The 12,370-nt window shown below is 35.4% G+C and overlaps 1 protein-coding gene across 1 annotated transcript in view; it reads left to right on the top strand.

The window, feature by feature from the left end:
• The window catches only part of LOC117121709, a 69,654-nt gene that overhangs the window by 30,038 nt on the left and 27,246 nt on the right, over positions 1-12,370 (top strand). The window contains exons 32-48 of the mRNA XM_033266995.1: positions 241-537; positions 1,623-1,817; positions 2,393-2,699; positions 3,125-3,255; positions 4,300-4,524; positions 4,793-5,058; positions 5,807-5,998; positions 6,196-6,318; positions 6,438-6,620; positions 6,852-7,046; positions 7,507-7,628; positions 7,743-7,911; positions 8,165-8,299; positions 8,959-9,114; positions 9,948-10,152; positions 10,673-10,843; positions 11,932-12,183. Coding sequence (XP_033122886.1) covers positions 241-537; positions 1,623-1,817; positions 2,393-2,699; positions 3,125-3,255; positions 4,300-4,524; positions 4,793-5,058; positions 5,807-5,998; positions 6,196-6,318; positions 6,438-6,620; positions 6,852-7,046; positions 7,507-7,628; positions 7,743-7,911; positions 8,165-8,299; positions 8,959-9,114; positions 9,948-10,152; positions 10,673-10,843; positions 11,932-12,183 — 3,324 coding nt within the window. The remainder of the gene's footprint in view (positions 1-240; positions 538-1,622; positions 1,818-2,392; positions 2,700-3,124; positions 3,256-4,299; positions 4,525-4,792; positions 5,059-5,806; positions 5,999-6,195; positions 6,319-6,437; positions 6,621-6,851; positions 7,047-7,506; positions 7,629-7,742; positions 7,912-8,164; positions 8,300-8,958; positions 9,115-9,947; positions 10,153-10,672; positions 10,844-11,931; positions 12,184-12,370) is intronic.

Below are 12,370 nucleotides of genomic sequence, written 5' to 3'. Positions count from 1 at the left end.
ATTTGTGACCCTTGACCCGTGATGCTCTACATCAAAATCTATGGGCTTATTCATCTGGTTCATTTTTATAGCCTTCATTGACAACAAATATTAATGTAAACCAGAGTGCTTTAATCAGATTTTTTTTGTTGTGATGACTCTCACCTGAATTGAACCCAGGAATATTGGAGTTAAGGTGGGCACTACCAAATCACAGACAAACTCCATGATGCATTGATTTAATTGCTCTCTTTTAAACAGGTGGTCAATCTTCATGTACACCGTGCCCTCGTGGTTACTACTGTAACCAAAAAGATGTAGGACCAGTGATCTGTGACGCCGGGTTTTACAGCAATCAGTCCAGTGTGGCATGTTCAGAGTGCGATCCAGGCTACACATGTGCAGAAGGCAGTACCAGCAGGTCGCCAACATCAGGGGTGTGTCCTCAAGGCTACTTTTGTGAGGATGGGCACACGCCCCAGGCATGCCAAGCAGGGACTTATGGTAACAAGACTGGGGCAACAAGCTCCACTGAAGGATGTGCTCCATGTCCTCAAGGTAATACATATTTTTTTGTATTCATATTTAATATAGTATACTATATACAATTTACATATTTGTGAGCTGTCGTGACAAAATGAGTCCTGTGGTACAAAAAAATAGGTATTGTATTGATATATTTAGATAGATGACTATAAGCTTTATTTTGGTCTTTGAATCTTGTTTCTAGGTTGAGTAAAACTATACAGTAGTAAGATCATTTTAAAGTTCAGGCCCGGGATTTATCAATCCCAGCTTAGCAAATGTCTTAAGTCAGAAAAATTAAGATGTCCCTAATAAATATCTTAAGCTGATTTTTTACCCAATCTTAGCAAAATCTTGGCTTAAAAGTCGTCTTAGATGACGCCAACGTACGATCGACTTTCTAATTTTAAGCAATTTTAAAGCTAAGCAATATGGATAAATTTGACTTAAGCAAAAAAATGGACTTAAGATGAATTTAAGCTGATTTCTAGTTTGATAAATCCGGCCCCTGATGTCTAAAAACGTACTTAAGAAAAAATCGCCTGTAAAGATAAACAATTGATAAATTTTGTGTTGGTTTTCCTAATTCTGAAAAACAGCTTTAGAAAATGTGCCTTAAAAACATGATGATTACCTTAGTCAAAACTTTTGCTACTATGAAATGTATCAGTAAAATTGAAACCCAATTTTTGTCAAAATACCACTTCAGATATATTTTCTTGAATACAGTATATTAAATTGACCTGACGTACCACAAGACCCATTTTGTCACTACAGCTCACATTTTATTTATGTAGCTTTATATACTTTAACAGTGGTATCTGCCACAAAATTTATACCCAAAGCATTTGACTTTGATGGTTATTGGATTGATATATGATCTTTACTTTTAATAGTTTTGTATAGATCTACATACTAACTAATATAGTTTGTAATGGTAGGTCGTGTGTCAACTTATTTAAAATGATTTCTTTGTATCATGTTTCAAAGATACTGTACTCATGTTTTTATGTAGTAGACCTTTTGGTTCTATAGTGTCTTGTCAAAGGACTTCAACAATTAAGTATTACTAGCTTTATGCTATGAACGACTCACAACAATGTTCATTTTCTTATTAGGCTACTTCTGTCCTGCTAAACCAGTTGTGGGTACACCAGGTGTTGAGTACATCTGTCCTAGAGGTCATTACTGTCCAGAGGGCACTTTGGGATCAAAAGACAATGGCTGTGATGAGGGAACATACTATAATGATCTTGGTGCTGTTAGAGAGGATGATTGCATTGATTGTCCAGCTGGCTTTTACTGTCCCCTTGGTAAAGCTCAAATCTCAAATTCAAGTAACATTATTGAAAGTTAACTAAATTTAAGCCTACATGATGAAATGAAAAGTTTAATGGTGATGACAAGGATGATGAAGACAATGATGAGGATGTTTATTATTATAGGATACAAAACATGTGATAACCTGGCAACTTAAACTGCTTAGAAACTGTACTGATAGTGTGATGGAGAATAAACATCATGTGTTTACCAACGATGCGTAGTATGTGTGTAATTATTCTGGCTATAATTATGGTGATGATTGTGGATTTTAACAGTGGTGGTAGTGATTGATGATTATGATGGTGATGAGAATGTTGATGATAATATTAATGACAACAATAATTGTAATGATTTTTAGGATTGCAATTTTAAATATTGAGGATTGTTAGCTTATGATTGGAGATGATGATGGCTGAGGATGATGATGATGATGGTTGGGGATAATGTTGATGATGACTGTAATAGCGATGAGGATAATTAAAGATAGTAATTATGATACTAATTCTTTCATTAAGTATATCTTCTTTTTTCAAATATCTTATTAATGATGATTTTTTCCTTGCAGGAAGTGAAGAAGGAATTCTTTGTCCTCGAGGTCATTATTGTCCACGGAAGACCATTGATTATGTGGTCTTCCCATGTCCAGGCGGCACTTTCACTGAGGAAGAGGGTGCTACTTCGTTAGATTACTGTAAACAATGCCAAGCAGGCCACTACTGTCCCAACGGAACAGATACACCTATGCCTTGCCTGCAAGGGACCTACAACCCCAGCACAGGCCAAGATGCTGATAGTGATTGCCGCAACTGTACTGCAGGCTTTGCGTGTACGCAAGTTGGTCTTGTGGAACCTGACTCTGTTTGTGAACCAGGGTAAGTCAAGTTTGATTGTATCACAAAAACAAACAAGGAACATAATTGTAGCTTTACTGAAATTGGTAAATGTAGCTTTCTAAGTATAAACATTTATATGTCTTAGGTTCTTGGTATTCATAGGTCATAGGACAGGAATTATAAACATTCATAGGTCACTGACACTTTGTGTTGGTGTTAGTTAATATTCAAGATTCAAGAAATTTTATTTGTCCATATAAAAATACAGAAAATCATATTGCTTGGCAGATGACGAAAATATTAAATGAATACATACAGTGCCAAAGTTTAAGAAGGTGAAAGATCTGTGCACAAACAATAACCATGATGAGTATTTAGAAAACAAATTGGTTTTTATATAATAATTTTTTAAATGATATGCTAGAATTTTTACAAACTGTTCATTCATATTTTTGCCCCTTTAGGTACTATTGTCCAGCGGGCATTGATAATCCAGTCAGCTTTCCTTGCCCCGCTGGCACATATACTGACTACCACAACCTTACTGCTTCCTTCCAGTGTGACCCTTGTCCAGCACAGTTCGCCTGTCTCTTAGGTATGCTGGCCTTATATTTAATATATGACATAGTGTGATATAAGTAATATGTTTTTTATTATATATATTATAATACATTTTCTATAAAATTATTACTACATTATTATAAATTATATTTTATTTTCTATAAAATTATTACTACAGTATTATAAATTATGTAATAAACTATGTAATATATTTTTTATATTATACACTTAAACTTGCCAAAGTTGGCTTTGCCTAACTCAAATGTTTCTAAGTCGATCTTATTTTACATGACAAATTTTTGTGATTTCCATTGATTAACGACCTGTAAGTCAAATTGTATCAAATTTAAATAATTGTTCAATGCCATTTCGGATTTGACTTAGGCAAGTTCATCTGTATATATTTTAATTAAATAAAGAACAAACCAAATGTAACTAGGTTTAGGCATTTCTTAGTAGATTATTGTGTAAAACAAGAAGCATATATTTATCTAGATTAACTCTACAAATAGAATAAATCCACATTTGTCTTGTTTTAGTGACATTTTATTAAGATTTTTTAAGTAATTTTGGGTCACCTGAATTTTAAAAGTAATATTCTGGTTAACTAATGTGTTAATTCCATGGGTAGTGCATTATAATTGTTAGTTAACCTGGAGAGTACATTCAAAGAGTATAAAACTGCAAAAGGGTCCGACTTGTAGTTTTGTTGGAACGTAATCCTATTTCAGGAAATACTGCCACAAAGGAGCGTGTCCTTAAAAGATGAATTTCGAGTGAACTCTATTCAAATTCTAATAGGGTATCCCCCTACTCGTGACAGTACGTTCCTTTGCGTGTATACAAAATCAGGGCAGTCGGACCTATTGCCCTTAGGTACATTGTAATAGTCAAGAAGATGATAGAGTTGTAAATAAAGTCATTATATGACAAGTAAAGAGCTTAAAATGTGCATATATTAAATTGGTATAGAACAATAACAGTTGGCTAACAAAATAGTGCTGACATCAACTCATGGGACCTAGTAACTATATAAAGATATTATGTCCATAATTTATTATAAATATTATATTCATAGGGACTGGTGGAGTGAATCAGGCACCAGAGGAGTGTGCCCCTGGCCACTACTGTCCATCGGGCACCCAACATCGTTCACAATATCCATGTCCGGCTGGATCCTACACCAACAAGACCAACCTTGGTGATGTCACAGAATGCTATGAATGTCCTCGAGGCTATTACTGCTTGGAAGGCTCAACAGAGCCTGTGTTGAAATGCATCACAGGTCACTACTGTCCAGCAGGTCAGAAAAATTAGTTTACTGTTTTGGTACTTTTTTTCCGAAGTGTCAAAAATGGTTATAGATGTATAGATAATTTCATCTGTACATCAATATTGCCCTTATTATAAAAGTTACAATTTTTAAAGAAAGAAATAAATGGAATATTATAATAAAGCAGTGAAATACCTGAAATGTTATCACATGAAGAAGTAAGTCTTGTTGGCTACCCCAGGCTTCTCCAAAAAAAAAATGGAACAAATTGCATTGTATAAACATTTGCCTTTTGCAGGAACACAGTACAGTACACAATACCCATGTGCAGCTGGTTCATACTCTAACGACGAGGGCAACACAAGATGGGAACAATGCGAGCCGTGCACTAAAGGCTATTACTGTCCCGAGGGCTCATCTACGCCGAGCCCTTGTCCAGCTGGTACCTATCTAGATGAACTGAATGGAGAAATTAGCACTGATTGTGTTAGCTGCACTGCAGGCTATTATTGCCCTGGCACTGGTAACACAGAACCTCTTGAATGTGGAAAAGCTGCCTACTCTGTAAGTGATATTTTACTTAAGCTTGTCAACATTCATGTGACAAATAACTGTGGTATGCCCATATTTGGTTGTAATATGACATCATGATGCCCATATATGGACACATCACACAAATTTGTCACATAACTTTGATAGTGTGGACAGAGCCTAATTTATCTATTTGTTTATTAAGACTTATTGGCTATGTTCTCACACGGCTGCTAACGGTTAGCAGGATCCGGATCCTGCTAACCGTTACCTGCTGTGCATCCATACGAGAAAATCCCGATCCGGATACCAAGAATATGATGATCGAATCACTGGCCAATAAGAAACTGGAAATTGTAAACGCGATTAGTTGATGATGGAAACACGCTCACTTGCTATCCGATAGCGCTTGCTAACCGTTAGCGGTATCCGGATACCACTAACGGTTAGCGCTAACAGATCGGGCGTTCTCACACAGGTGCTAACGGTTAGCGCTAACAGTTAGCTCCCGATCCGGATACTAGGACTCTCGTGAGAACCAGGCTATTATTTTGTAATTTAGTGTAGCTTACAACTTACCTATACTTTAGGTATTACAACACTCAATTCATTTAGATGTTAGTAAACAAGTCTTGACATTCTTTGATGTTATTTTCTCAAGTAAACAAAATATTAATATAAAGACAGTAGATGGAAGATGATAATAACTTAAGTAAACACATTACCAGATGGATATATTTTCTTCAATAAATTCAAATATGTAAAATGATTATTTGTATAGGACACCAGGGCTCCAGCATGCAGTGATTGCGAAGCAGGTCATTATTGCGACAGCACAACAACCACTCGCGATGACATGTATGCCAACAAGATATGTCCAGCGGGTATGTTTTGTAATTACAATCGTACTTCAGCACCAGACTTGGAAAATGACCCGTGTCCTGAAGGGTATTACTGTCTTAGTGGAGATTTAGTAAGTACACGATTTTGGAGGGAAGGAATTTTAGATATGATTTAAATCTTTCATATACATTTCTGTATATTTTATTCTTCATAATATTTCCTTTCCTCTAAATATTTAATACTGTACATTATCAGTTCTTTAAAATGTGCTTTATATTATCTAAATCCTATAAAGAAGTGCTTGTAACATATGATCTTTTTCTTTAGGATCCGTTTCCAAGACCTTGTCCAAATGGAACTTACAGCGATGTCGAAGGTCTAATCCAGGAGTCTGAGTGCCAGACTTGTCCAGCTGGAAAGTGGTGCTCACCTCCTGGTCTGTTAGCCCCCGTAAGTACCTTACATCTGTATTTCCAACATAACGCCATTTTTTTTTTCAAAATCCTGTTTCTATATGTTTTATTGTTGCAAATTAAACAAAAAAATATATCATTATATTTCTCCTTAAGGCTGGTGATTGTCCTGGTGGTCATTATTGTCCAGAAGGTACAGCTGACCCTTATGAAAATCCATGTCCAGTTGGCTTCTACCTAAATGCAAGTGCTGGTGAGAGTGGACAGGGATGTACAATCTGTATCTCAGGTTACTACTGCAGTGTGAAAGGCCTGGCCTGGCCAGAGGACTGCCCCCAGGTAATTGTTTTTGGAAATAATTATAATACTTGTCCAATTAGGCCCCTAATTGTTTACATTGAATGTAATTGATTAAAGCTAATATTTCTAAAACTAAAATACAATATATGATTTCCACACATAAAAGTGATACAACCCAAAAGAATTTGTTTTTTTATTTAAAAAAAACCCAAAACCATTACTGCATCATTCGCCAGGAATTTTTTTGACAGACTTATTTTATTTTGCTAGGGCTACTTCTGCGTGTCTGGTAGTACTTTCCCACAGCCTTGCCCTGCTGGTACATATGGCAACTCTACTAATTTGAGACGGAGTGATGATTGTTCTCCTTGCCCTGGTGGCTACTACTGCGATGGTTTTGGAAATACTGAGCCTACAGATGTATGTGACCCTGGCTTCTATTGTCGTGAAAAAGCTTACACATCGGTAAGACAGACTGATTGATAGAACAATTGTTTGATTAATCAACTAATTGATTGTTTTATCAATGTTTTTATTTATATATTAGTACATTATTGATAATATTTAGAATAAGTATTGTACTTTTAATGGCAGTTGTGTACTTGTATTAATCTTATTCAAAAAAATGTTTTGTTATATATGTATATATATATGTATATATATTATATTTATATATATATATATATATTAAAAAATGAAGATTCCACGTTTGCTTCGATAAATTAAATATAGAAAGACAATAATAAAAAACAGCTATGAGTTGTAAACATACTAGAAGCAATCTAATTTATTAAATCACAAACATTTTAAACACTCCTGTGTTCTTCCTCAGTGTGAGGACAAAAAATACAAAGTAAAGCAACATTCACACGAACCGAGTTTGACTTTGGAACATGACTGGAGTCTGTCTCTTATACACATCTAGATGTGTATAAGAGACAGCTACTGTCCAGCCGGGTCTGCCTGGCCGGCTAACTGTCGTCTTGGCACTTACAGTAATTCAACTGGTTCGAAGACTCCTGATGACTGCATTGCTTGTGACCCGGGGTAAGAGACTGCTGCCTGTACACTTACTCATCATCATCATCATTGTCATCATCATCATCATCATCATCAAAATCATCATTATTTCTTCAGTTATTTATTGTCATTTCTTTTTAGGTATTACTGTGCTGGAGATAACAACCCAGCGCCTACTGGTCCATGCAAGGCTGGTTACTACTGCACTGGGGGTGCTGAAACCCCTATACAACACAACACACCCATTGGTCACTACAGTCTGTCAGCAGCATTCAAGCCTGAACCGTGTCCACGAGGAGAATACCAAACGGTATTTTGATAATAATAAAAACATAGATAATAAGAATAATATAGCAACTCAATACTGGTTTCCTAGAGATTTTTATGTGTTATATTTCGTGGAGAAAATATTGTCTATTCTGTGAATACATACCTGGATAAACTGACTAATTGACATTGTTCCTAACAACCCTATAACAAAAATAGAACTGACCGATTGTCCCAACATGCGATTGAATATATTTTAGTCAATCGTGACATAATCATTGTACATCTGATTTCAGGCTGAGAACTCTGATGAGTGCTTGACATGTCTTCAGGGATACTATTGCAATGGTACTGGCACCTCAGAACAGGAGATCTGTGACCGGGGTCACTATTGTCCACCCGAAAGTGTCCTGCCAACACCCTGTCCTCTGGTGAGATATACTGTACTTATCTTTTTTCTGCCAATTATTACTTCATTTTCCTCTTTTCATCTGTTTTGAACTTTTTTGGGCTGATTGAATTGGCCATTTATGCTATATTTATTTCAAGAGTCAAGAATACTTTATTTTCGTTAATCAAACAAGTGAATCATGGAATTTTGTTTTGCCAGTTGGTAAAAGCACTAAAAACAACAAAAATATTGAAACATTAAAACTACAAGATATGACAATGAAAAATAAGATTATTAGATCATTGTAATCTAGAGGTTAAAATCTAGTAATTGATGCAAAATTTGTTAAATCGGCTAAGAAATGGCAAAGTATGATAATTTATATTTTTGGTCCAATGGGAATTTTAGCTGATTTGAAGATTTTTGTTTTTGAAGACAAGAGCAAATATAACCAGTTTGGTCCAGTTTTCGATACTGATTTATTCAGTCATCTGTTGTTTTTTGTTTTTTTTTTAATTATTTTGTTTAAATTAATAGTATTTCTACATTTGTTATTATATTTAAATCATTATATAGATGACAAATATTTTTTCTATACAATAACAAAGCTAGATAAATTTTTGTTATTAATAGATTTAAATTATTATTAGAAACAAATATATCACTTTGTTAACATGATTGTTTCATGATTCTCCTCAGGGCACATTTCGTGAGGTGACTGGCGGTCAAGACTTGGACGCTTGTGATTTGTGCACCCCTGGTTCCTACTGCGGGTCAACTGGTCTGTTCGCAGTCAGTGGTTTTTGTGCAGCTGGCCATTATTGCATCCTTGGAGCTAACACATCTCATCCACTGGTAAGCAAGGTTACAAAAATTATTGAATAAAATTAAAAGTTTGTATTGAATAAAAGTGAAGCAAATATTCTCTTTGAATGAATTGAATTATAATTATTATCAAATAATATTATAATAATTTAACTTAGAGTATATATTAATAAATTTTAAATGCTAAGTTTTGCATAGTGTGTCATCTTAATCAAAAAAATTCCATTTTATTAGCTTTTATTTACCCTTTTGAACACACTGCAATGGTTGTGAGTTCCACTGTTCTTAAAGTGTTGTTTTCAAATAAAGTATATATTATAAGAAGCCTATTTTTTTTTTATAAGAAGCCTAAATTTGTTAGAACCAAATTCATTTTAATTACTCCTAGGTTATTCTACCAATAAAGCTACAGAGACAATTTAGTATATGCTGCCTTCATTACAAATTATCAGGAAATCAACAGATGCAGTGATTATGTTTAAATAACATAAAAAGAATGTTACTCTGAATTAAAAAAAAGGGAGGCCATGATCCAACATTTTGACCTTTATTGGGTCATATTCAGGAATGAGAAAACTTAGACACTGATTACAAAAAATGCTACAATATGCAAATGAGGAGATTAAACAAGTCCAACAATGGTGATTATGTGAGAGGCAATAGTGTGGGTTAAATTATCAGATAAACAATTTCAGCTCTCTAGATGCTTTGAGTCCACAGTTTAATTTAGGTTTAAGACGAATAGCCAGGGCTTCCTTAATAGCAAATGGGACCAGTTAGGTGAACTATCAATTATTTATCAGGAAATATTAGGTAAAATGGAGTTTTTTGTATACATAATGTGAATCTTTATAATTGTGCAGGAAAATGCAACTGATGCTGGTGGTCTTTGTCCAGAGGGTTATTACTGCCCTGCAGGAACAGCTGACCCCTTCCACTACCCTTGTGAAAATGGTACCTACAGTAACATAACTGGAGTAGAAGCACTGAGTGACTGCAGTGATTGCCCTGCTGGTGAAGTATGCAATGGTGTTGCTCTTACTGCTCCTAATGGTGTCTGTGCTCCAGGTAGGCCAATATTCAGAACATTTTTTAGTTGTTTTGATATTATCTATTGAACTGATATCATCCATTATCAAATTAGATATTTCCATTATCTTTTTTTTTTCTAAACCAGTAATAAACAAGATATGGTTTGTGAATTACCCAGATAATAATAATAATAATGATGATGATGATAATAATAATAATGTTATATTTGTAAAGTGCACATTGCTCTTATGCACTTTACACAAAATTATATGGAAAACAGAGAAAAGAAATATAGTCCATGTAGTGTGGAACTTACCTCTCAAAAAGTATTGGAAGGAATAGCCCATTCTGCCTCACCCCACATCCTCATCATTTTCTTTTTCTGTATTTTAAAATAGTTCTTTGTTTAGTGAATGGTAGTTTACCTTTTTACTCCATGCCTATAATAATAATACAGAATTTAGTTTGTAGATACACTCAGCCATAGCCCTAGCTTGTCTGAGTGGAATAAAGAAAAGATGCATAGATTGAAATTTATTATGCAATTTTGTTGTAGGTTATTTCTGCTTGGGCAAAGCTAAAACAAAGTACCCTACAGATGGTTCCACTGGTGACATTTGTCCAGTTGGCTTCTATTGTCCAGAAGGTTCTCCAGCTCCAAAGAGATGTGAAGGCGGTTATTATACCAACATTACCGGTCAAGACAGCTGCTTTGATTGCCCAGAGAGTGAGTTAATTTCTTGTTAGCTAACCAAGTATAGACCATTTTATCGTGGTTTATTTTGAAACGGCACGCCAACGTCTGCAACTCACTGGGAGACTTCCAGCGGCCTAGCCTAAACTAAGCCGCTGGCAAGTGTCAAATAGATCGCCGCGCGCGCACTGGTAACTATGTAGCATAGGCCTTTGGAAGTCCCCCAGTAGTAGTTGTCAGGTTATCAGAAACTTTCATTTCAAATTTAGCGAAAATGGTCTATTGCTAATTCCAATGTACTGATACAGTATGACTAATCTGCTGCCATCTGTGTTGGTTCATTGTACTGTATTTGCTAATAAATTACAGTCAGTTAATATGACAGACAAGTGGTTTGCTGCAGCTGGAAAATTTTTTGATTTCCAATAACCTCAAGGTCAGGGATTTAATCCCTCGCTGTGCACTTTGCTTGTGTTCTTGAGCAAGCCACCTGGTGGGGTTGCCTGCTTCTGCACCAATATAGCAGCAACAATTAAGCATGTGGACCCAATGACCAAGGAAAAAACTTACAGCACTTCTTAACTGAAAGGAAAAAGTCCCAAACAAGCAACAAGTAACTAGTATAAAAATACTGATAGCTCATGAGGGGAATGGTGATATCTATTGCCCTAAGGTGATGTCGAGACTGTAGCCTATCTTCCTGAGGGATGAATCTAGAGCAGTCAATATTTGTTTTATATACCTCATACATAGATTCTATGAGGCCTAAAAAAGTGCTTAACTTTCTAGCCTAGCTTAGAGGGCTAGAGTAACACACTAGCCTAGCGATCAAAGAGTCTAGCTCTACTTTGCTCATTTCCTCAATTTCAACAGCACACATCATCTTGCAATATATTGACAAGACGTATTTCATTTGTCTTTTGGTGCTTTCACTATCGGCTTCATCAAGAAGTAATTCTAGGCCTAGGCTAATCCTTCTTCATCCAGCAGCTCCAAATGACTAGGCCTAGAATCTATATATGAGGTATATAATAAGCTATAAGTACTCCCTCTTAGCCAGTTATAGGAGAGTAGAAACCTTAGATTGTTTTAATTGTCATTTGATTTTGGTCAAATTTTAGGGAGGTATTGTCCAGATGGTGAGAGACTTCTGGAATGTCCTCGCGGTCACTACTGCCCTGTCAACACTGGAGGAAATGAGTCAATTCCATGTCCACAAGGAACATACAATCCTGGATTGGGCTTGGCACGAGAGGATGAGTGCCTTCCCTGTCAAGGAGGACATTATTGTCAAGGAATTGGAATTGTAGAGTTTGATGTTGATTCTGGTGATGATTATGGTGTCTGTGAGGCTGGTTATTACTGCCTGCAAGGTTTGTTTATTAATTTTGAGATTAAATATGATTGAATTATACATTCTTAAATTCAAATTAGAAATAATCATGTATTTATATACTGTATTTTATATACGCCCACCTTAAGAAGTTTAATATAAAATACATAAATTTACATTGTTTACATCAATTGCATCCATTGTCTTTATGATACAAAATATGACAG

This window comes from Anneissia japonica, unplaced genomic scaffold, assembly GCF_011630105.1.
Source record: "Anneissia japonica isolate Jap-2015-1 unplaced genomic scaffold, ASM1163010v1 scaffold287709_len1912824_cov184, whole genome shotgun sequence".
In the NCBI taxonomy this organism is placed as follows: domain Eukaryota; kingdom Metazoa; phylum Echinodermata; class Crinoidea; order Comatulida; family Comatulidae; genus Anneissia; species Anneissia japonica.
The sequence above is the reverse complement of the archived record's forward strand: the minus strand, read 5'-3'. Positions and strand labels throughout refer to the sequence as shown.